The sequence below is a fragment of the Manis pentadactyla genome, chromosome 9 (assembly GCF_030020395.1).
Source record: "Manis pentadactyla isolate mManPen7 chromosome 9, mManPen7.hap1, whole genome shotgun sequence".
Classification (NCBI taxonomy): domain Eukaryota; kingdom Metazoa; phylum Chordata; class Mammalia; order Pholidota; family Manidae; genus Manis; species Manis pentadactyla.
This window is the reverse complement of record NC_080027.1, coordinates 108367532-108394609: the sequence shown is the minus strand read 5'-3', so window position 1 is coordinate 108394609 and position 27078 is coordinate 108367532. Positions and strand designations below refer to the sequence as shown.

General features: G+C 35.2%; 1 protein-coding gene across 7 annotated transcripts in view; it reads right to left on the bottom strand.

The window, feature by feature from the left end:
* The window catches only part of CEP350 (centrosomal protein 350), a 163379-nt gene that overhangs the window by 91359 nt on the left and 44942 nt on the right, over positions 1 to 27078 (bottom strand). For all 7 annotated transcript variants that reach the window (XM_036905933.2, XM_036905935.2, XM_057507914.1 and 4 more), the window contains 6 exons: positions 23405 to 23518; positions 12071 to 12181; positions 8185 to 8331; positions 6286 to 6947; positions 5440 to 5561; positions 1237 to 2297 (listed from right to left, as the gene is read on the bottom strand). In XM_036905933.2, coding sequence (XP_036761828.2) covers positions 1237 to 2297; positions 5440 to 5561; positions 6286 to 6947; positions 8185 to 8331; positions 12071 to 12181; positions 23405 to 23518 — 2217 coding nt within the window. The remainder of the gene's footprint in view (positions 1 to 1236; positions 2298 to 5439; positions 5562 to 6285; positions 6948 to 8184; positions 8332 to 12070; positions 12182 to 23404; positions 23519 to 27078) is intronic.

Genomic DNA, 27078 nt, shown 5'->3' with positions numbered 1-27078 from the left:
CTAATAATGTATCTAACTTTTTATTAGGGAAATTTTCAAACAGATATGAAAGCAGAGAGAATAGCATAATGAAACTAATGTATACATTACCTGGTTTCAACAATTAGCAATGTATGACCAATCTAATTTCAATTAAGCTTCCTATTGCCCCCATTCCCACTATAGATTATTTTGAAGGAAATCCTAGATATCCTATCAACTAAATATTTCAGTATAACTATAAAATCTTAATGAAAATCTAATAGAAGGTTTTAAGAACAAACCCAGTTTTCTTTTTTTCTTTTTTCTTTCTTTCTTTCTTTTTTTACAAACCCAGTTTTCATATGAAAAAAATGAGGATGTTGTTTTAAAAGTACTTTACTTTCAACAAAAGAAATTTAAAATTACAACCTATGGAAGTAAGTGCTAAACAAGAGACCAACAGTATATACAGGTCTGAACAAGATCATAAGCAGCTAAATATGAATTCTAGGAAAATGTAACATGATACTCAAGTAAGCAGATGAACAGGTAAAATCAATTCATTTTTTGAGTAAGTTGTTCACTATGTAGAATGGAAATAAAAAACCACAGAATCAATAGCTTAAGGCTCAGCCTCACTCTCCAACCTGGAAATTCTAAGGTTATGTTAGCATAAGATGGGTAGAATCCACCTATGACAGGAAGAACAGAGAAAGGTACTGAGTCCATCATAGAAACAGAAAATTGTGTTGCCAGGTGTCAGGGATAAGAAGGGGACTTTAGAATTATTGTTTCGGACCCAAATATATAGTTATATTACTATTCAAAGTCTGACTTTTTAAAATTAGTTTTGACAAATAGTAATAGATGTTTCCATATTAGAAATGTTATTACAGATGCTTCTCTTAATCCTTGACCACTGTATTCCCGATGATTCATACATCACTATATTAAGAAATATAACTATTTTCTATGTAAATACATAACTATGGTCTCAGAAAACCCAGTAGACACTTGATACATACCAATCTATTCCTCTACATTAGACCAAAATCTCTGCAAAAAACTATCAACTACTGTTTTATGATAATAACTAAAACACAAAAATTTTTTAATTGAATTACAATACTCTAGTTGAAGCTTACACATAATTTAGATTAACTTGACAGTAAATCTCCATTATTTTCATAATGAACAATGAAAATTTTTACTTAATAGCTTATGAAATAATCTTAAGATAACACAAATACTACAAGTCTTACTTATTTTGCTCACCTTTTCCATATAATTGATATGATTTTGTAAAAATATTAATGACACTATGTGGACTTCCCTTTGCTAATTCTTCCCATGGCCCTTTGCTCTGTGAACCACCTATGTGCCCAGAAAGTGGCAAGAACTTTTCAGCTTCCTTCTGAAACTCTTTGATGGGTTCATAAGCATTTCTTTCTCCAGCACAAAATTCCTTTTCTTTTAAGATTTCTGCTACCTTCAAAGGGGACCGTCCATCTCGGTCTCCCTCTTCTTCAGAGAGACTCCCCTCACTAAGAAGGGGCCCTTCACTGACTGAATCTATGCTGGAACCAAGAGACATCTTGGCTTTGTCTTGTGAACAAATTTGCATATCAGAGCTACAAGAGTCAGTCTGCTTCTTACACAACTGTGCCAGTAGCCCTTCTGGTTTAGGGCTGGGGGATCTCACTCTGAACCTTGATATGGCACTATGAGGTCTTATCATCTCAGGGAGCTTTTTAAATTCACTAAGATTGCCTGCACCAGGAAGATCATCATCAAAAGTTGCATGAGATACACAGGTTCCCAACATCTTTTGAATCCGGGCAGAGAAAACATCTTCAGTATCCTCTTTCACAGGTGGACTTAGAACCTTGGTCCAAGGTCCATCTTCTTGGGGTGTTTGCTGCACATCATACTCAGTGTTCCATACTGACCCATAGTTAATGTTAGCCCCAGCTAATTTCTTGGCTTCGCTTTCAATCCTGCTAGACAAAGAAGCAGCTGTTGCTTTCAAGGCTTCGATACGATCCAGTTTACTCTTATATTGACTGGCACTAGGTTTTAACAAGGCATCTGGATGAGCAGCTGGTGAGGTCAGACATGGTTGAGGTGTAAAAGTTAATGGACCTGAAGCCATATTATGATTCTTCCTGGTTGGTAAAATAGATTCAAAATCCTTATGCAGAATTCCTACATGCTCTAGACTCAAGAGATGGGAGAGTAAATTCCCAGCTGTTCCCACAAGAGGCTGTGGTTGCGAATGGTGGGCTCGTGGGCTCAACCTGTCAGGCTGTATCCACGTAGGTTCCATCAAGTCCTTTCTGCAAATCAAAGTTACAGTATGTTAGTTAACACAGCAAGTCATAACTAAGCCACCATTTTTTTAAGTTTTTTTTTTCTTCTTATAATAGTAATGTATACTCACTGCAAAAAAAGGAAAAAGGACAAAGAGGATAAAAAGAAAGATCACTCCTAGTTAAACAATGAGAAAAAGGCACTATTAATATTTCATTTAAAATGGTTGCTTTCCAAACATTTTTCTATGTGTATGTTGTGTTCTGGTATTGGTATTTCACAAACATGAAATTTTACCTTGCATACTGTTTTGCAAACTCCTTTCTTCAGCTAAGACATCATATGCTTTAAAACTACTAATTGAAGACCCACTATAACCTTTAAAACTCTGGACAAAATTCTTAACAATATTGGCTTTACCTTTCCTTTTAAAAATAATGTTACATAAAAGAGAAATGTTTAAGACTGCCAAGTACTAACAAAGGCATGATATATATTATTCTAACAAAAAAATAGTTAATAAGTGCCACACATCTATGTTTTACATTGCATATTCTAAAGAAACAAAGAAATTATTACAATCCAGTTCTAAAAAAATGATGAACAACAATGCAAAACTGTCAGTACCAATTACAAACATATAATACAGGGTAGGGGTATCTGTAAAATCCAGAAACAGAATTGAGATGTCCTAGCTGACATTATATAATTTGCCTGTGTTTCTAGACTATGAATACCCTGTACATAAGGAACACTACAGAAAGATTAAAGGCTGATGTTAACTATTAAGAAGATTCTTAGAATAAATAACATGAGGTTTTGTCCCTGGTCTTCTATATTATTTTTGGATTATGACATAATGATATGCTTATCAAATGTGCACATGACAGAAAGCTGGGAGGCAAGGCAAACCCAAAAAATCATCAAACTGTGATTCAAAGTTATATGGACAGGCTGTAACTTTGGATGGAACTAGTATGGGTAAATGCTAAGTCCTGCCAATTAAGTTCAGAAGATTATCTGGAGGAGGATAATCAGGGTACTAAGAGAACTGAAAAGCACATCATACAAGGTTCAGTTGGAGTGTATGCTGTAGCAATTTTTTATATGGAAGGGCTGCTATGAAAATAGAATAAAGGAAGACTAGTGCATAGATTCTATACTACAGAATACAGACTCAAAAATGCAAGCTGTGAGTTTATTAAGGTCCAAACTAAGCTAGTGGTAATGAGAATACAAAGGAAGCTATAAATATAAAAGATATTGCGGAGTTAAAATGCAAAACCTTTCAGTTCAAGTATTTAGAATGCCAATTTTTCGGCAAGCACTATGTCAATGACAGAGGAACGGGGGAGACAAAAATGGAAAGACTAAATCCAATTATGACTTAACCCTTACTCTTTAGTTTCTCAAGATCTAAAAGGGATGAAAGACTAATAAACAGCTAAAATACAATATTGTAAGTATTAATACAAAGATACATTAAGTTCAATAGGGTGTAGATAGGGAACAAAGGACTCTGCTAGCCATGAAAAGTGACTTTTTGAGCTCAGTCTTCAAGGTCTTCAAGGTCAGATATATAATTTGGAGTTTTCCAGGTAATTATTGATGAATGATGGGACATAAAGAACAAGGAAAATAAATGCCATATTTTTAAGCACTAAGTAACTGAGATATGTTAACAGGAATGGGGAAGCTAAGGAACGGGTAGAAAGTACAGGCAATAGGTTATATATTATTACAAGTTGAAGTTTGATATTAAAAGAAAGGAGAGGAATATGTACAAGGTAATAACATCTTGTAATAGATTTATTTTTGTTTTTCACTTTGGGTAGCTAGCTTAGAATTAGAAGAAAACTTAGGGAAAGGTTAAAATTGAAGACATGAATGAAGCCTGCGGGATATGTCGGACAATAACAATGGGACTGAGATTAATGGTCTCAGAGTACACCTTACCTAAAGGTATTCAAATTCAAAAAATCTTTTAGTTTACTTATGCTTAAAGTTTGAAATATATTTACAGCCTTAAACAAATTTTAAGAAACATTTCACTTATTGGGAGGCAGAGTGTAGAATGGCTAAAAAGCACAGGCTTCTGGAATCAGATTGCTTAAGTTTAAATGCATTTCCATCGCTAATGTTTTGACCTTTGAGAAAGTTAATTAAATTCTAAAGTTAACTAAATTACCTCTTCTGTAAAACAGTAATAACAATAGTACTTAACTCAAGGAATCAGAAGGATTCATAAGATAATACATGCAACATACTTAGATCAATGCCTGGAAGAAGTACTCAATAAATGCTAGTTATTTTTATCAATATTATTGGGGCAGGGGAGGGTTGTCCAAGAGGGTGAGAGGACCTTCTATATTAACCCAAAATTGTATGGTGGCTTAATTTTATTTCTGTATTCTCAAAGAAGAGTTTCAAAATCTTTCTCTTCCCCAAATGGTTAAAGTAAATTTATTGCCATGTAATCTCAAAATCACCTTAACTTTCATTCACAGAGGTTTTTTTTATATGTAGTATTATAGCAAATAAAAAATCTTCTTAAGAAAATTGGTTAAGATAGCCCTTGATCACCAATCTGAAATCAAATCAAATCTCTTCCTAGTCCCTGTTCATGTGTTCACATGCATATCCAATACAGCTTTTGAGAGGTAAGATGGATAAATTGGTATGAGTCATATGAAGAAATTTTGAATAGTGTTATGAAGAAAATTTAAGTAGAATGGATATTTTGAATAGGCATAGAAATTTTGAATAGGAATAGAAATTTTGAATGGGTATAGAATGAATGCCTTCTGAAAATTATTCACCACTAATACTTTAAAATATTTATTTCATTTTAACTCATTCATCTAACAAACTTTTAGTGTATGTGTTTAGTTCAGAGAAGGCAAGAGTACTTCCAACTACAGGTGATCCCCGGGAGGAACTGACATTCACACTGGATACTAAAGGACAGGGAAAAGTTGAACAGTAGAAGAGGAAAAGCACTAAGTACTGATGCATACCATGCTGAAGATTCATTCAGAAGATACTAACCAATTTCTAAAGAAACCTCTTGCTCACACAGAAGGTCAGTCAATAAATTCACTGAGCAGAGACTGTACTAAATTTCATAGAAAGAATGAACATTAATCATCTTTCATTTCCCTTTTTTACCTTGCAAGAGGCTGTGGAGGCTCTGACAGAGACATGTCACTACTGGAAGATGCACTTAGGGGACGTTCCTGTACTTTGTTTTCTTTGTCAGATTCTCCGGATGGCTGATACCCTGGTCTGGTCTAGAGAAAAAGATATCAAATTTATCTGACTCCCATCACAAAGATATATGCAGGGAATACTGAAGACAAATATTAAGTCATTTCAATTTTACAAAGATCATGAAAAGCAGGGTTTTTCCCCTCAAATAAAACCAATCCAAATTGAGTTTGTCTTAACAACAGCCATTACAATTAATCTGAAATCCAACAAGGGCACCTAATACTAAATGCATACTTTGGAGGAAGTAATGTTCTTTCTAAATTTCAGTAGAAATACTAGTAGTATTTTCGCAGGGTTGTGAGGATTTACTAAAGCTTAAGCCTACACGGTACATACTCAATTACTCTTATTATTCTTAAAAGCAATAGAAAGTCATAAATTTATCGTGCTAAAGTAGGATATTTTCTAATTTCAGCACAGATCACAAACTCGTCATTTTATTAACATAACTGAACTTTACTTGCTCAGTAATACAATGAAAACTGCACAAAGATATAACTAATAGCAATAATGAGACAGAAATCAGTAATAATCACCATAGGAAACTGAGCACTTTTTTCAATCATATATATCAATTACTCCTCATATACAATAAATTTCATGAAAGGCCATTATTATTACAAATACTGTCTGAGCATACATCTGTTATTAGAAACGGTGGATCATTTTTAATTAGCATTAGCAAATAAGCTTTTCCTAACAAAGAATTACTGCCCTTTGTATTTCTGCCACGACTACTCCTACCTGTGTTTCCTGTGCAACATGTTGATGAGTCGGCTCTTCAAGCAAGGTCTTTTCTAGTAGCAATTTGGAGTAAGTTTCTTGCAATTGACTAGATGCTGATGGCTCCAGAGGGGGCACGTTCTTTACTTTAGTAAAGGCTTCTTTTTGCTTCCGGTAGAGCTCCTGTAGTCGTTTGTTTTTCTGCTCAGTGGCCTCCTTTTGAGCCTTCTTCTCTTCGTTTTGCTTCCTCTTCCTTTCCTCCTGCTGCCTAACAATGTACTGTCGAACCTCATCTGTGTCATAGTGGCGCTTTTTGGAAATAACAGGGGGATCTTCATTAGCTGTTACTTTGTCAGGTTTTCTTTTTATTGGGCTATGACTCCTAGGAGCTTGTACTGGTGCTGATGACTTCTGATTCTGTGACTCTCCTGCCTCTTGCCTTGCAACCTGAGCTGTAGAATCCAGCTGCAGGTCATCAAGAATTCCACGAATTTCAACAGGTAAAAAGTCCTTATTTAAGGCAGCATTTTCCTCTTGTTTACTATTATCTGGATGAGATGGAGCTAATTTCTTTATATTATTTTCAGACCGAGCTCTACTTCTCGAACGTTCTGAGTTTCGTGGAAGATGTCTATGTGAAATATCCAACCTGGGATCAGATTCTGCTCTTCCAATATGACCCCCTGCAAAGTAGGAACTGTTAGTGATGTATTGAAATGCTACATACAGTCCTAAGATACATGTACTAAGGAGAAAATTAGGGAATTTCACTTTATATTAAACTTCAAATTCAAATATCTTATAAAGTCTTCTAAAGAACATTACAGAAGGGAAGAAAAACATCTTTTTTAAAAGTATGAGAAGAATTCCAAATTTCAGAAAAATTACTTCCTTAGCATTTAAAACATACATCATATAATAATTCTGAAATGAGGATATATCTTGATGTGAATATTGAATATTAATATTAATAAAGAATTACTACTGTCTCTCATGTGCATATTTAATGCTATTATTTCTCTCCCTCCCCAAGCCCCTAAGTCAGTTGTTAAAAAACCAACAATATCAAACCACGACAAATCTCCAATAAATAAAAGAAAAAATTCAATATCTACAAAAACAATCTTTTTATCATCTAAATGTTGCTGTGTCTTAATTTCAGACTGGGAATGCAATGAGTTTATTTACAAGCTGGGTGAAAGTGAAGAGAGGCAAACACAAAGTATATCCTGACTTCTTTATGCCCAATTATAGTTGCAAATTCATTTCTTACTGAATCTATGCCAGAAGCTCAATTTGAGGCACATTTTTCTACTGAAAAGGAAAGCCAGCCTGTAGGTATTTATATTTCATTTCCCAAAATTAGTGTTCATGAAAAAGTAAGTAGTTATTTCAAACAGCATTTAAGACATTTCAAAAAGAGAAAAGCAATGGACTTGAAGGTCAAACTAAAGAGTTGTGGATCCTAAATTAAATTTTGCCACCCACTGATTAAATATCCTTAAGAAAAATCACTTCTCTCAGGCCTGATTTCTAATCTATCAAATAAAATTCAGCCTTGTGGATGTCTTCTTGTATTTATGTACAAAGGGATAAGACAAATTGGACTTGATTCTCTTAAAATTCCTAAAAGTCTAGTAAGATCTAATTAAATAATGCTTTGCTATTCACAGTGACAGCTAAAAGTGATTAATATAAACAGAACTCTTACTGTAACATCTCTATGTGGAAATTATTCATAGGGAAACCTAAAAGAACATTTCCTCTTTTTTTGAGTTATACTCACAATTATAAAGCAAAGCCTTAAAGCATTAGTAGGGTATTTTCACTTTCTCTTAGTACTTATTCAAGCAACTTCTAATTTCCTTTTTCAAAAACTTTAATTATTGAGATAATTTAATTTAATATTTAATTACTCACCAGATTTAGTAGCTCTTTCTCTTCCACTTCTGTCACTTGATGCTGTTCTTCGCTCTTTTTGCTCTATTTTGGGTCCAGGCCCGAGAAGCTTCTTTACTAATTTTTGTCCATCTCGCCAAGAAGATGTACTTATCAGACGACTACTACCTAAAATGTATACACACACACACATATATATATATATAGGACTGAACTTAAAACTTAAAGTTTACCTCTAAGAAGTATATCCACTCAACCACATAGGTTTTGTAATTAATCTTCTGCTTATCTTATGCCAATGTCAAAAAGCTTGCTATCAAATTTTCAACCTAAATCAATTAACAGTTTATTTAAATCTTGATTTACCCACACATCTCAAATAAGTATAAAATGTTTTGGAAGTTAAGTACCAAATACTAATATTCCTGAATCCAACAATTTTGGCACAGAAAAAATGTGTCTTAACTATAATGTTTGGCTTACCAATACTAGCACAGTACCTGGTGCATGTTTGTTTGCTGAATGAATAAACAACTTTTCTAAATCTAAACAGGAAATGAATGATTACCTTTGAAGGGGATGGTATTACAGGGAATTTTAGGTTTTATTTCAGAGATACATACCAAAAGCACACAATATTCTTTATGCACAAAACAATGACATTTTAAAAGCAAATATCATCAACTTTTATATTGCCCTAGTTATAAAAGTTCATATAAATAAAAGTATGTCCCAATAAATACACCTGTTTGCCAAGAGGAAAACTTTTCATTTATTAGTTTCAGATTGTGGGAATTAAAATTAGACTATCATCTCAAAACAGATAGTAACTTAAAACTAAGAAATGACATGAAGTTTGCAACAACATGGTTGGAGCTAGAGGGTATCATACGCTCAGTGAAGTAAGCCAGGTAGAGAAAGACAAATACCAAATGACTTGACTCGTTTGCGGAGTATAAAAACAAGCAAAACTGAACGAACAAAAACAGCAGCAGACTCACAGACTCCAAGGAGGGACTAGTAGTTACTAAAGGGAAGGAGTTGGGGAAGGTGAGTGGGGAGGGAAGAAGGGGATTAAGGGACACTCTAATTCTCAATCACAATATAGGTAAGTCATGGGGAAGGCAGTACAGCACAGAGAAGACAACTAATGACTCTATAGCATCTTACTACACTGACAGTGACTGCAATGGGGGGAGGGAGGGTAAGAACTTGGTAATATGGGTGAGCTTTGAAACCACAATGTTGTTCATGTGAAACCTTCGTAATACTGCATATCAATATTTTAATTTAAAAAAATGACACGAAAGACTTTACAAAATAGAAACCATAAAAATAAACATGAAATAAATATGTAAAAGTGTTTAAATGCAAAGTAATATAAAAAATAGGATGAAAATGAAAATAATGAAGTAGCATTTTAATCTTAAATTAGAAAAAACACTTTTATGTTCATAGCCAATGATGGTAAAATTAAAATAAAAATCATTCCACTTATACAATGCTTATTGAAATATAAGTGGGTATAGTTTTGAAAAAGAGATAGTATTATGTGTCAGGGACCCCAAAAGTGCTCATTCTCCTTGATTAAAAGTTCCAAGTAATAGAAATGTATCCAACAGAAATCAACCAAAAGAAAGAAAAAAATGAAAATGCTCACTGCATCTTTTTTTTTTATAATATCAGAAGTAACCTAAATACATTAAAGAATGTTGAACAGTTAAATTATATGCTTCTACTAGATGGAGTACTTTGTGGCCATTTCAAATTACAATTTCTGTAAAAAATAACAGAAATATTCTTGTGGTAAGATGCAAAGGAAAAAGACAAAATTTTATGTATAAAATTATTATAATCACCCACTATTATGATTTTAAAACTACTGTAAGGAAATATACAAAATAATAGTAGCTTATTTAAGTAAGGATAATGATTTTATGTGTTTCTTCTATTTTTCAAGCTATGATGCTGTTTTATTGTATTTACAATAAAGGTATTCCATTTAGAATTTCTTTAAAAGGGGTTTTAGTTTAAAAGTTTAAATAAAAATATTTTTTCAATGAGAACATTATAAACATGAATTATAAAATGTGTGCTATTTATTTTGCAGCTTGTCCTTCAATCTGAAACAGTCTAAAATATTTAAAAAGTTTTAAGTCTATTGCTCAACCTATTTATAAGAAACTTAATGTTCTTAAACAAAATGAGAGAACAGGCTTCTCTTCAATTTTAGCTTAATTTTCTGAATCAAAAGCTAGCAACCAAGAATATATATACTAGGTAGTTATTTATAAATGTTGGCTTCTGAACATGCCAGGTGGTTATTTCTAAATTCTGGCTTTCTAGAATAGTTTAATGTAGTTATTGGTAGAAAAAGAGGACTTTTACTAGAGATAAACTATTACATACAGCCTGAGCATGTTTAATGGCTCTCTGTCTCAGCATTGCCACAGTACACATACGGGAATCAGCCTATCACAAAACTGGATAAATACAATCAAGATCAGTGTGTATAAATTACAGTGGTCCTGGTGGTTCATTTCAAATTATGCCCCTGACAACAGTATTTCATAATATCACATGAAAAACGATACTTTGTCATATTTTTTAAATGTAGAAATAACTTTATTCAGATAATTCAAGTTGCTACAAAATTTTATTTTTTATCTGTATATAGCCATTCTATTATGACATCTAGAGTTAATGGATGTCGCAAAGTACATTATCTGCCATTCTATTGATTAGTCTATGACCAGAAAAACAAGTGCCTAGTCAAACACCAGTGCCCCATCATTCCTACTCCATCCATGTTCCCTCAAAATCTTGTACATCTCCATTATACACTCATTACACATCATTGTAAAACTTTGTATCCACTGTTTTCCTGAGCAGATTGTAAGTTCCAGGAGGGCAGGGGCTATGTGCACCTTGTTTACCACTGTATTGCCTAAGCTTAGCACAAAACCTCATATACAGCAGGTAATAAAAAATATTTGCATAATAAGTGAATGTGTGAATGGCTGATTCAGAATGTCTCCAAAGTGAAAGTGACAAGTTCCCAATTTTCTCTAGTCTCACTTGGTCCAAATTACTCACTGACATGAAATGACATACTAAACAGCCATTTTCAGTATAGCCAGAAATAATAACTATTATTATTAATGGAATCTAACTTAATATCTGAGTGCTTACCATGTGCCAGGTACTATGTTGGGTGCTTTTAGGTACAAACTGTTTTAGTTTTCACAACAACCCTGTGAGAGAAGTACTACTGATTTCCCATTTTACATATAGGGAAACCAAAGGACACTAAAATTAACTTATTTACCAAAGAAACAAAGCTAGACATAACAGAGCTAGGTTATAAATCCAGGCAATCTGGATCACGCCATGGAATTAGGGAATTCTCTTTCTCCTAGTCTTGACCTATTCAGAGTCCAGCTTGACCACCACTGGCATGAACTGTTATGCTTTTCTTGTGCAACATTTATTTTCTTACAAGAGTAAGTGAAGGGACTGAGTCATAAGCAACCCCTTTGTACATAAAAGTTCACTACATAAAAATCATTACTTTTAATCTGGTTAATTTCTATTAAAATAATGATAGGAAAAAATGGGGCAAGGGAGTGATAGATATGTTCAGTATCTTGATGAATACATGACTTCAGGTATATATATATATATAAGAAAACTTATCAAACCTATATATTCTAAATACATACAGCTTATTTTATGTCAGTATACCTCAATAAAACACATATACACAAAATAATGACACATAATATGTAGTGAATTTTCGTATGTGCCAAACAATGAGAACTTCTGTTAACAAACATTTATTTCCATGTAGATGTCATTTCAGTAATATTTAACTTTAGGATGGACGTGATATATTGAGAAAACTCACCTGCTTTGCATTCCAGACTTGATAACTGTGTTAACTTTTGGACTTTTCGTACTGGCTTGACCACTTTCTTCTCTTTACTTTTTTCAGATTTCTCTTTCATAGTGGTATCATCTGAAAAGCAGAAACATCTATTGCAAACATTGTAATAATAACTACCCACCCACTCAACCTCTCCCCAGTATGAAAAACCAGCATAAAGTATATATTTCAGGTAGGGAGAAAGAAATCTTTGCTGAGGCTATTTCTGTGACCTGCAAGCTAAAGATTATCACTACTCCACTAATAGATCCAAATCCTTTGTTATTTTTTTCAAGAAACCCTTAAGATATTTATCTCATTTTCACAAACTGAAAAACACCATAACAATAATTCTTTCCTAGCCAGGATCATAGCATTTACAGAATCTCAGAAGTGAGCACCTTCACAGATTTCTATTCAACTTAAAAATTCCTAAATAACTGAGATATTCATAGATTTCTAGAATAAAACTTTATAAGATATTAAATACAATATTCCTAAATTAAATACTTCACACAAATTACTACTCACAAATTTTTAAAATTCCAATCTGGGGGAATATGCTGACTATACATATAAACTTGAAAATGATCAAGTACAAACCTGAATAAATGTATTTTAAAATATAGAGAGTGTTTTGCATTCTGCGCTAGAGAGAAGTAGTGTGAGTCACAGGCCCTAAGGCAGAAGTACACCTAGCTCCTAGTGTCTAAGAACCAGCAAGGAGACCAGTGTGAGTGACCTGAACAAAGAGAAGGATAGTAAAAACAAGGGTCAGAGACATAAGTGAGAGTCACATTATAGAGGGCTTTATAGGCCATTGTAAGAACTCCTGGTTTTACTCAAGAATGAGACGGGAAGCTTTTGGAAGACTCTGACCAAAGTAATGAAATGATCTAAATTAAATTTTAACAAGCTTACTCTAGCAGCTGTGATGAGGACATACTCATTAGAAGGGCAAAAGCAGGAAAACCACCTAGAATGCTATTATGGTAATCCAGGCAAGAGACTGATGTTGTCTTGGACCTACACAGCCATGACAGAGGTGGGGCAATTAGTTATAGTTTAGATATATTTAAGACAAAAGTATTGGAGAAACAGAGAGGTCATGGATGACTCAAGATCTGGGGCCACAACAATTAGAAAGACAGGATTGACTGAGAAGTACAGACTACCAGAGGAATATGTTTAAGGGACATATCATAATCCCATTTAGTTAGTTAGCTAGCTCCATTTTGGATATATTAAGTTTGAGAAACCTATTATACATCCAGGGGGAAATGCAGAGTTAGCAGTCTGAGTTCAGAGGAGAAGCCTAGGTCAGAAACATAAATTTGGAGATCATCAGCAAGACAGAATATTTAAAGTCCTGAGACTGGATGAACTTGCTTTCTTTTAAGAAATAAAGAGAACAGAGAAAAGATGAGTAAGAGGGAAAGGAAAGGAGAAGAAAAGAGAGAAACATAAAGAAAAAAATAGAGAGAAAAAGATCCAAGTACTGAGACCAGGGCATGCCAAATGTTTAGAGATCAGGTAGATGATTAGGATAAAAAAAACAACTGAAAAGAAGCAGCTAAACTCAGGAGGAAAACCACTTTATGGTATCCTGATGCCAAGTGAAGAGTTTCAAGGAAGAATTGATCAATCATGCCAAAATTGCTGAGAGCTCAAGTAATATAACAAATGAGAATTAAATACAGGATTTAGTAATGTGGAACTCATTGATGATCTTGATTAACAGCAGACCACAGAGATGTACAAGCAAAAACCGAAAAGAAAGGATTCAGAATGAAAGAGAGGTTCAACAGCTGGTTTTGGCAAAACTGGACAGCTACATTCAAGAGAATGAAACTGGATTATTGACTAACCCCATACACAAAAGTAACTCAAAATGGATCAAAGACATGAATGTAAGTTATAAATGATAAACTCTTAGAAGAAAACATAGGCAAAAATCTCTTGAATATAAAGAGAGGGGAAGATGGCAGCGTGAGTAGAGCAGCTGAAATCTCCTCCCCAAACCATATATATTTTTGAAAATACAACAAATAAAATTACGCCTAACAGAGAAACCAGAGCATACAGTACAACAGCCAGGCTACATCTACACCTGCTAGAACTCAGCACCTCACAAAGGGGGTAAGATACAAGCTCCAGCCTGGCGGGATCCGAGCGTTCCCCCAACCTCAGCTCCCAGCGGGAGGAAATGAGTCGGAGCGGGGAGGGAGTGGGAGCCCAGGACTGCTGAATACCCAGCTCTAGTCACCTGCACCAGGAGCACAGACACATATTGCATGGTGTGCAGGATATTAGGGAAATGGAAAAGCAAAATCTGCGAGAGGGTCCCCGCAGTAGGCTCCCCTGGGACAAAAAGAAAAGTGAGTGCTTTTTAAGTCTTAAAGGGACAGGGGCTTCACAGCTGGACGGAATCGTCCTGGCACACTCAGCCCAGCAGCTGGGAATCCTGGGGACTTGCAGGTGCCCTAACCCCCTATGTGATAATGCAGCTCTGAAGCCCCTCACAGCAATAACAGCATGCCATTCTTTGCCCCTCCTGCGCAGCCCCAGCAGCGCAGCCTGGGAGTGGCCACACCCACAGCAGCCACCCAGAGCCTCATCCCAGCACACAGCCACCCAGGCCAGACCGGGGCACCACCGGCACGCAGCTGACTGGTGCAGGCAGAGGCCCGAAGGGGCGCCATTCTCCCTGGAGAGCACACCTGATGTGCCTGACTCTCCCCACAGTGCTCTGGGCTGCCCCGCCCGCCGCGGCTCAGGAAATTAACCTGGATCCTGCTCCGAGAAACAGGTAACCAGCACAGGCAGCGGAGAATGGCAAAGTGACCAGCAAGCAGGAAGGGACTTTGTTCTCCCAGCTAACACATGTGCTACCTACCTACAACTACCTCTATTGCCATGAAAAGGCAGAATAATTTGGTCCAGTCCAGAGTCACCCAGACAACCGCTGAGAGAGGCCCTGGGGAGATAGATTTAACCAATCTTCCTGAAAAATAATTCAAAATAAAGGTCATAACCATGCTGATGGACCTGCAGAGAAATATGCAAGAGCTAAAGGATCAAGTTGAGAGGGAGAATACAGAAATAAAACTAACTCTGGAAGGACTTAAGAGCAGACAAGATGAGGTGCAAGAGGACATTAATGGAAAAGAAATGAGAGAACAGGAATACAGAGAAGCTGAGGCAGAGAGAGCTAAAAGGATCTTCAGGAATAGAAGAATATTAAGAGAACTGTGTGACCAATCCAAACACAACAATATTCGCATTATACGGGTAGCAGAAGGGAGAGAAAAAGGGTTAGAAAGTGTCTTTGAAGAAATAATTGCTGAAAACTTCCCCAAACTGGGGGACGAAATAGTCTCTCAGACCATGGAAGCCCACAGATCTCCCAACACAAGGGACCCAAGGAGGACAACAGCAAGACGTATAATAATTAAAATGGCAAAGATCAAAGAAAAAGACAGAGTATTAAAGGCAGCCAGAGAGAGAAAAAAGATCACCTACAAAGGAAAACCCATCAGGATATCATCAGACTTCTCAACAGAAACCTTACAGGCCAGAAGAGAAGGCATGATATATTTAATGTAATGAAACAGAAGGGCCTTGAACCAAGAATACTGTATACAGCACAATTATCATTTAAATATGGAGGGATTAAATAATTCCCAGACAAGCAAAAGTTGAGGGAATTGCCTCCCACAAATCAGCCCTACAGGGTATTTTAAAGGGACTGCTCTAGATGGAAGCACTCCTAAGGCTAAATAGACATCACCAGGGAAAATAAAATCACAGCAAAGAAAGGAAACCAACCAAATACTAACTAAAGGCAAAAAATAAAATCAACTATGCACAAAGGCAAAGGAAACAAAAAAGAGCATATACAGATTAAAACACATAACATATAAAGAACAGAGGAGGAGGAATAAGAAGGGAGAGAAATAAAGAATCATCAGACTGTGTTTATAATAGCTTAATAAGCAAGTTAAGTTAGATGATTAGATAGTAAAGAAGCTACTCTTGAACCTTTGGTAACCAGGAATCTAAAGCATGCAATGGCAGTAAGTACACATCTTTCAATATTCACCCTAAATGGAAATGGACTGAATGCACCAATCAAAAGATACAGAGCAATAGAATGGATAAAAAAGCAAGACCCATCTATTTGCTGCTTACAAGTGACTCATCTCAAACCCAAAGACACACACAGACTAAAAGTTAAGGGATGGAAAAAAATATTTCATGCAAACAATAGGGAGAAAAAAACAGGTGTTGCAGTACTAATATCAGACAAAATAGACTTCAAAACAAAGAAAGTAACAAGAGATAAAGAAGGACATTACATAATGATAAAGGGCTCAGTCCAACAAGAGGACATAACCATTATAAATATATATGCACTCAATACAGGAGCACCAGCATATGTGAAACAAATACTAACAGAATTAACGGAGGAAACAGAATGCAATTCATTCATTTTAGGAGACGTCAACACACCACTCACGCCAAAGGACAGATCCAGCAGAGAAAATAAGTAAGGACACAGAGGCACTGAACAACACACTAGACCTAACAGACATCTACAGAACACTCCACCCAAAAGCAGCAGGATACACATTCTTCTCAAGTGCACATGGAACATTTTACAGAACAGACCACATACTAGGCCACAAAAAGAGCCTCAGTAAATTCCAAAAGACTGAAATTCTACCAAGCAACTTCTCAGACCACAAAGGCATAAAACTAGAAATAAATTGTACAAAGAAAGCAAAAAGCTCACAAACACATGGAGGCTTAACAACATGCTCCTAAATAATCAATGGATCAATGACCAAATTAAAATAGAGATCAAGCAATATATGGAGACAAATGACAACAACAGCACAAAGCCCCAACTTCTGTGGGATGCAGCGAAGGCAGTTCTAACAGGAAAGTATATAGCAATCCAGGCATATTTAAAGAAGAAAGAACAATCCCAAATGAATAGTCTAAAGTCACAATTATTGAAATCGGAAAAAGAAGAACAAATGAGGCCTAAAATCAACAGAAGGAGGACATAATAAAAATCACAGAAGAAATTAATAAAGTAGAGAAGAATAAAACAATAGAAAAAAATCAATGAAACCAAGAGCTGGTTCTTTGAGAAAATAAACAAAATAGATAAGCCTCTAGCCAGACTTATTAAGAGAAAAAGAGAATCTACACACATCAACAGAATCAGAAATGAGAAAGGAAAAATCATGATGGACCCCACAGAAATACAAAGAATTATTAGAGACTACTATGAAAACCTATATGCTAACAAGCTGGAAAACCTAGAAGAAATGGACAACTTCCTAGAAAAATACAACATTCCAAGACTGACTAAGGAAGAAACAGAATACCTAAACAGACCAATTACCAGCAATGAAATTGAATCAGTAATCAAAAAACTATCCAAGAGCAAAACCCCCGGGCCAGATGGATTTACTGCGGAATTTTATCAGACATACAGAGAAGACATAATACCCATTCTCCTTAAAGTTTTCCAAAAAATACAAGAGGAAGGAATACTTTCAAACTCACTCTATGAAGCCAGCATCACTCTAATATCAAAACCAGGCAAAGAACCCACAAAGAAAGAATATTACAGACCAATATCCCTGATGACCATACATTCAAACATACTCAACAAAATATTAGCAAACCGAATTCAAAAATACATCGAAAGGATCATACACCATGACCAAGTGGGATTGATTCATCTCAGGGATGCAAGGACGGTACAACATTCGAAAATCCATCGACATCATCCACCACATCAACAAAAAGAAGGACAAAAAACACATGACCATCTCCATAGATGCTGAAAAAGCATTAGACAAAATTCAACATCCATTCATGATAAAGACTCTCAACAAAATGGGTATAGAGGGCAAATACCTCAACATAATAAAGGCCATATATGACAAACCCCAGCCAACATCATACTTAATGGCGAGAAGCTGAAAGCTTTTCCTCTAAGATTGGGAACAAGACAGAGATGCCCACTCTCCCCACTGTTATTCAACATAGTATTGGAGGTCCTAGCCACAGCAATCAGACAAAAGAAAGAATTACAAGGCATCCAGATTGGTAAAGAAGAAGTAAAACTGTCACTATTTGCAGATGACATGATATTGTACATAAAAAACCCTAAAGACTCCACTCCAAAACTACTAGAACTAATCTGAACTCAGCAAAGTTGCAGGATATAAAATTAATACACAGATATCTGTTGCTTTCCTATACACTAACAATGAACTAGCAGAAAGAGAAATCAGGAAAACAATTAAATTCACAATGGCATCAAAAAGAATAAAATACCTAGGAATAAACCTAACCAAGGAAGTGAAAGACCTATACCCTGAAAACTACAGGACACTCTTAAGAGAAATTAAAGAAGACACTAACAAATGGAAACTCATCCCATGCTCTTGGCTAGGAAGAATTAATATCGTCAAAATGGCCATCCTGCCCAAAGCAATCTACAGATTCAATGCAATCCCTATCAAATTACCAACAGCATTCTTCAATGACCTGGAACAAATAGTTCAAAAATTCATATGGAATCACCTAAGACCCCGAATAGCCAAAGCAATCCCGAGAAGGAAGAATAAAGTTGGGGGGATCTCGCTCCCCAACTTCAAGCTCTACTACAAAGCCACAGTAATCAAGACAATTTGGTACTGGCACAAGAACAGAGCCACAGACCAATGGAACAGAATAGAGACTCCAGACATTAACCCAAATATATATGGTCAATTAATATACGATAAAGGAGCCAAGCACATACAATGGGGAAATGACAGTCTCTTCAACAGATGGTGCTGGCAAAACTGGACAGCTACATGTAAGAGAATGAAACTGGACCATTGTCCAACCCCATACACAAAAGTAAATTAGAAATGGATCAAATACCTGAATGTAAGTCATGAAACCATAAAACTCTTAGAAAAAACATAGGCAAAAATCTCTTGGACATAAACATTAGCAACTTCTTCATGAACATATCTCCCCAGGCAAGGGAAACAAAAGCAAAAATGAACAAATGGGACTATATCAAGCTGAAAAGCTTCTGTACAGCAAAGGACACCATCAATAGAACAAAAAGGTACCCTATAGTATGGGAGAATATATTCGTAAATGACAAATCCAATAAAGGCTTGACATCCAAAATATATAAAGAGCTCACACACCTCAACAAACAAAAAGCAAATAATCCAATTAAAAAATGGGCTGAGGAGCTGAACAGACAGTTCTCCAAAGGAGAAATTCAGATGGCAAACAGACACATGAAAAGATGCTCCACATCACTAGTCATCAGAGAAATGCAAATTAAAACCACAATGAGATATCATCTCACACCAGTAAGGATCGCCACCATCCAAAAGACAAACAACAACAAATGTTGGCAAGGTTGTGGAGAAAGGAGAACCCTCCTACACTGTTGGTGGGAATGTAAATTAGTTCAACCATTGTGGAAAGCAATATGGAGGTTCCTTAAAAAGCTCAAAATAGAAATACCATTTGACCCAGGAATTCCACTCCTAGGAATTTACCCTAAGAATACAACAGTCCATTTTGAAAAAGACAGATGCACCCCTATGTTTATCACAGCACTATTTACAATAGCCAAGATATGGAAGCAACCTAAGTGTCCATCAGTAGATGAATGGATAAAGAAGATGTGGTACATATACACAATGGAATATTATTCAGCCATAAGAAGAAAACAAATCCTACCATTTGCAACAACATGGATGGAGCTAGAGGGTATTATGCTCAGTGAAATAAGCCAGGTGGAGAAAGACAAGTATCAAATGATTTCACTCATATGTGGAGTATGGAGTATAAGAACAAAGAAGAACTGAAGGAACAAAACAGCGGCAGAATCACAGAACCCAAGAATGGACTAACAGTTACCAAAGGGAAAGGGACTGGGCAGGAGGGGTGGGAAGGGAGGGATAAGGGCAGGGAAAAAAAGGGGGCCTTACAATTAGCATGTATAATGTGGGGGTGGGGCATGGGGAGGGCTGTACAACACAGAGAAGACAAGTAGTGATTCTACAGCATCTTACTATGCTGATGGACAGTGACTATAATGGGGTTTGTGGGGGGGACTTGGTGAAGGGGGAAGCCTATTAAACATAATGTTCTTTATGTAATTGTAGATTAATGGAACCAAAATTAAAAAAAAAGAAAGAAAGGGGGCATTATGATTAGCATGTATAATGTGGGGGGAGGCATGGAGAGGGCTGTGCAACACAGAGAAGACAAGTAGAGATTCTATAGCATCTTACTATGCTTATGGACAGTGACTGTAATGGGGTTTGTGGGGGGGACTTGGTGATCGGGGGAGTCTAGTAAACATAATGTTCCTCATGTAATTTTAGATTAATGATCCAAAGTAAAAAAATATATATATATATAAAAAGAAAGAAAAAAAATCTCTTGAATATAAACATGAGCAACTTTTTTCTGAATGCATCTCCTCAGGCAAGGGAAACAAAATAAAAAATTAACAAATGGGACTAAATCATGCTAAAAAGGTTCTGTATAGCAAAGGACACTATCAGCAGAACAAAAAGGCATCCTACAGTATGGGAGAATATATTTGTAAATGACATCTGATAAGGTGTTAACATCCAAAATATATAAAGAACTCACATGCCTCAACACCCAAAAAGGAAATAACCCTATTAAAAAATGGGCAGGGGATATGAACAGACAGTTCTCCAAAGAACAAATTCAGATGGCCAACAGACACATGAAAAGATGCTCCACATCACTAATTATCAGGGAAATGCAAATTAAAACAATTAGATATCACCTCACGCCAGTTAGGATGGCCAACATATAAAAGAATAGGAACAACAAATGCTGGCGAGGATGTGGAGAAAGGAGAACCCTCCTACACTGCTGGTGGGGATGTAAATTAGTTCAATCATTGTGGAAAGCAGTACAGTAGCCAAAAAATGGAAGCAACCTAAGTGTCCATCAGTGGATGAGTGGATAAAGAAGATGTGGTACATATACACATGGAATATTATTCAGCCCATAAGAAGAAAACAAATCCTACCATTTGTAACAACATGGATGGAGCTAGAGGGTATTATGCTCAGTGAAATAAGCCAGGCGGAGAAAGACAAGTACCAAATGATTTCACTCATCTGTGGAGCATAAGAACAAAGCAAAGACCGAAGGAAGAAAACAGCAGCAGACTCACAGAACCCACGAGTGGACTAACAAAAGGGACTGGAGTTTGGTGGGAAGGGAGGGAGAAGGCGACTAAGAGACATTACAATTAGTACATATAATGTAGGGCATGGGGAAGGCAGTATAGCACAAAGAAGACAAGTAGTGACTCTAGAGCATCTTATTACACTGACGGACAGTAACTGTAAAGGGGTATGTGGTGGGGTCTTGATAATGGGGGCAATGTAGTAACCACAATGTTGCTCATGTAATTGTATATTAATTATACAAAAAAAAAAAGAATGAATGAGAGGCAAAAAATTGGAGACAATCCATTTAAAACAACTTAAGTTTTGCTGTAAGTAGAAAGAGAGAAACAGGGTAGTAGCTAGACAGTAGGGCCAAAAGAGGGGTTCTTTTATGACTGCTAAGATAACAGCATGTTATCAAGCAGTGTGCTGATGAGAATGGCCTTCTAGAGAGGGAAAGCTTGATGATGCAAAAGAAATAAGGACAAAGTAATGTCCTTAAATACACAGAGCAAATGGAATCTAAAACACAAGTAGATGGGTTGGCTTAGCTAGGGGCACAGAGTTCATTCACCATAACAAGGGAGAAGGCAGAGAGTATAATAGGCAGAGCTGATAAAGAGTTCTTTGACATATTATCATTCTATATATGATATAGATACACATATTCTAGGTAAAATATTATATATTCTCTCTATATATGACATATATAGATATATATATATATAGAACACTCTACACAGATAACTGATACTGTCTACAATGATATACTGTACTATAATGATACTGTCCTATGAGGAATACAGTTGACATTTGAACAACTGGGTTTAAACAGCACAAATCCACTTTGATTACATTTTTTTTCAATAAAAATATTAGAAAAATTTTTGAGGATCTGTGACAATTTGATAAAACATTTTTTCTCTAGCTTACTTTACTGTTAAGAATACAGTGTGCACTACATATAACATACAAAATAATCTACTGTTTATGTTATTGGTAAGGCTTCCAGCCAAAAGTAGGTTATGAATAGTTAAGTTTCTGGGTAGTCAAAAGTTATACATGGATTTCTGACTGGGGATGTGGAGTGGGTCAGTGCCCTTAACCCACTGTTCAACTATATTGTTATTAGCCCTATTTTACAGCTGAGAAAATCAAAGAAGATGTTATGTAGCAAGTATTAAAGACAGCTAGTAAGTTGTAAAGACTGAATTTGAACACTTGTAAATTGATTCCAGAATCTTTGCTCTTTAACTATTATATTGTTGTTCCTTTCCACATGAGATAAAAATTTTAAATGCTGTTTCAATAATAAGAAAACTGGACCAGACACTTAATACCACACAATTTCTGAGTAGCATCTGCAGGGTGGCTTACTAGGAAAATCTCAGGTTTTAGAGTCAGACAGAGTTGGCTTTAAGTCCTGGCTTCAATTGTCAACAACTCTGTGCAATCTTGGGAAAATTACTCTTTGATCCTCCATTTCCTCAAATGTAAAAAAAAATACAGAAGGCTTAGTAAGTACTCAGCATCTTGCCCAAAATCATAGTAGGTGTTCAATAAGTAATAACATGACTTTCCTATTTCCCTTTTGCAATCTTTGGTAAGTTCCTCTTATTTCCAATTCTCTAACATCATTCGTTTTTACATCAACCTTCCTATGTTCATTTTTCTTTCTGCATTATGCCCTGTTACTATCTTCTTATCTGTTGCCTGCTAAATTACTGACATTTTCAAAAATCTCAGAAATCTAGCAGAAGTTAACTTCAATTAGATTCAGCTATGTTTTCTTCAAATCAGGCAGGCCTTCCTTTGAAAGTCTCTCAGTTCAAAAATAGTCTTCTTTCTGTCTCATCAGCCATGTAACCTAATTTTAATCCTGGAGCAGAGCCTAGAGGCTAAGAGAGCCTTACGACTGAAACCACCATTACATAGCATAGCATGTAGTTAGAAATGGGAAATATCTTTAGTTTGGTGACAATTTTATGTTTAAACATTGTAAGTTAGATAGCACGTATGATAAAACACTCAAAACCTAAGAAAGCTTTACTCTCACCTGCAAAGTGAAGTGCTAAGTCTCGGTACAGTTCTCTACTCATGTTTTGAAACTCAGCCTCCTGCCATACTTTCCCATCAGGTGTTCGAATCTTAGTCTCTGAAGGATTGAAACCTAATATACACCAACAATAGAGAACATTCTTATCAAAGTTGCTTAACAAGTTTTGTTTGTTATACTCTTTTTTAAGTGAGATATTAACATACTGTAAAATTCACTCTGTCAAAGTTTATAACTCAGTAGTTTTTAGTATATTCATAGTTATGCTTACAGAGCATTGCATCACTCTAAAAGGAAACCCTGTACCTATTAGCAATCACTCTCCACACCACCTTCTCTATTCGCTGGCAACTACTAATCTGCTTCCTATCTTTAGGGATTTGCCTTTTCTGCACAATTCATATACAGAGAATCATACAATAAGGCCTTCTGTGGCTGGCTTCTTTCACTTACCATAATGTCTTCAAAGTTCATCCACTGCATAACAGGAACCAAAGTTTTTTTCTTCTTTATTGTCAAATGATATTCCATTGTATGAATATACCAACATTTGTTTATCCATTCATCAGCTGATAGACATTTGGGTTGTTTCCACTTAATAACTATTATTAATAATGCTGCTATGAATATTCATGTGCAAGTTTTATATGGATGTATGTTTTTAATTCCCTTGAGTGGAATACTTAGGAGTAGATTTCCTGGGTTATCTGGTTAATTTTATGTTTAACTTTTTGAGGAACTGCTGAACTGTTTTCTAAAGGAGATACACCATTTTATATTCTTACCAGCAATGTATGAGGGTCCCAACTTCTCCACATCCTCATCAACACTTGTTACTGTCTGGCTTTTTTACTATAGCCACCATAGAAAGTGTGAAATGGTATCTCACTGTGGTTTTGATTTGATAATAACTAATAATGTTGAGCAGCTTTATAAGCTTTTCAAAGAGGAATGCATAATTAGCTACCACATAATGTGCTGACAAATACTTTTTGGAGTAAGTTTAGCTTCAGTGAGATAAAACAACACACATTTCTTCAAAAAGACTAGAAATGGAGAAGCATCAAACTAAACGATAAAAGAGTATCAATCATGAAAAGGGGTTTCAGAGATAGAAACTACCCTTCTCAAGACTAAGTGAGAAACACATTACTATTTCTTTTCTTTGAAGACAAGCATTAAGTGGTACCATCTGTCTGATTTTGTCTATGGCTAAACTAATAGACAAGCTGCTATCTATACAGGCAAAATATACCAAAAGTGTGGAAGATAGGTCTTTAAAATATACTTGTTCAATTTTCAACAAACATTACACATCTGCTACTTCCTAGGAATTACCACTCTGATTTCCTACTTTAAATTTATCACTGATCTCTAAGAAATATATTAAACTTGGAATGTTATTTTGCAAAATAATAATGAATATGGATGATAACCAGAGTGGAATAAAGATCTATATTTTCAGATGGACTCAACTTATCCAAGAATTGGCAACCAATAAATACCTGTAAAATTAAATCAATGTGAAAAATAGGCCAGAGTAAAAAATTGGTAAAACCACTTTAGAGGTGTTAGATAAAATGTACTGGCAAACTGATTTCATGTCCAATAGAAAAAACCTACTCAGCTCTTAGGCACAATAGCATAAGCTTAACTGCATCTGACATTTGTGGCAAGGAGCACACAACTATGACTACAGTATAAAAGGAAAAAATATATATAAACACAGTGTTCAGTCTGTTGTAAAGAGCAGTTTGTAATAAGGAAGTGTGGCAATTCCATGTAAACCTTTCTCTCAGCTTTTCTCTTCACCACTGCCCCTATCTCTCTACATTCAACCCTATCATTTTTTCTCCTCTCTTCTTTAGGAAACATTTCTCTCTATAGGAACCTTACTTTATATTTGCATCTTTATTTATTTAAGTTAACTTGAAGAAGTATTCAATATCTACATCAGTTTCTCTTTCTGTCCCCCAGTCTTGTTTTCCATTCTGTGTTCACTTTTTTTCTTGGTAGTTGAAATTACTGGATAGAATAAAAAAATTTGCAGTGCACTCACTTATGTCCAAAACACTGTACTAGGCTCTGAAATAAAATAAGGATGACTAATATAGGTTCTTAATCTTCATGAGCATTTATACCAGGAAGAAAAAAACATGCAAAGTAAGTGTAAGACAAGAATCACACAGATACTATATTCACTACTCCAAATTTTAAAGCAGAATCATACAACACTTCCTATGTCTCCTTTAAAAAAAAACACACACACAGAAAAACAAATGAAAAACCAAAGTTGAAAATGGGTTTAGTATGCTAACAACTGTATAAACATACACATTCTTCTCCCTCTCTCTTACTTGGTTGTGTATGCAAAAGTTACCTCTTATGGTCAGATCACAAGAGCTTTTCTAGTACAGTTTCCATCTTTTGAATTGTAAACCAAATGAATTTATTACTTATTTGAACAAATGAAATTAAAATGTCACTTTAGAATACAGTATATTAAATGCTTTTGATTTAAACTGCCAAAAAGTTAGCAGAAAAACTGTTGGGAAAAATAAATCCATTGCTCAGGACATCTGAAACCATATTCTGTAATGACTTCTCAAATGTATGCTACTTTTCCCAAATTAACCTCCCCAAATTCTATTTATAAAGTATTTCAAGATGAGAATGAGCATGTCACAAATAAGTAAAAGGAATAAGCAAAATGCAGTCACCAATTCAAAGGAAGTGATATTTAAGATTTTCAGTTTCTTCAGGTTTTTTTATAAGTTATTAAATAAAATATGAACTCAAATCGACAATTTAACTTTGCTTTAATGGAGTAACTTTTGGAATTGAAGAATTCTGACTTCTAAAATTAACAAACCTTAAGTGTACAGTCTGCATTTGAAGAGTCTAACACAAGCATAGCAAAGATTTTGGATAATCACTATTTCAAAACCAACAACATTTTGACTCCACTATGTGCTATTCTGATCACTACTTTGGCAACAGTGTTGACAATTACTACATGGTACACAAATGACTAGTAGGATATGCAAGAATTTAATTAATAATACAAAAGACCAATCCTGGATAACAGAGTAATTTTTCAGCATCCTAAAGGAAAATGCTCACTATTTTGTCACAAATTAGCTAGGATAAAATGTGAATTATCCATCCCTTACCTAATTAATAATGAATATCACTAGTAAAACATAATAAGCAACACAAAATACAACTGATAATTACTCAAACTGTACTCTGTCCAATTTGTTCTGGAGAAAAAATTACTAACAATACCTAAGGATGACAGAAAATGGCAAAAATTGGTCAGAGAAAAATAAGACAGAAAAATACAAAACTGGCAACAAAAACTGTCATTGTTTATCAATAACTTAAAATTAACAGAAAAACAAATCTTTATAGTATTTTGAACTTCATATATTCATCTAGAAAAAATGAACTTAGAAAAATATCCACAAAAGAAAGATTATAAAGACAGAAGTTTTAAGGACAAAAGTCTAGTAGACTAAACTAATCAATAAATCAACTCCTCATTAAAAATTACATGGATGACTCTGTGAAAATAATTTCAAGAACATAAAAATGTAAGTTCCTTAAAACCACTGTATGTAAAAGCTTGAGTTAGTTAAACACAGAAATTCTGAAAAGCATTTTCTCAATGG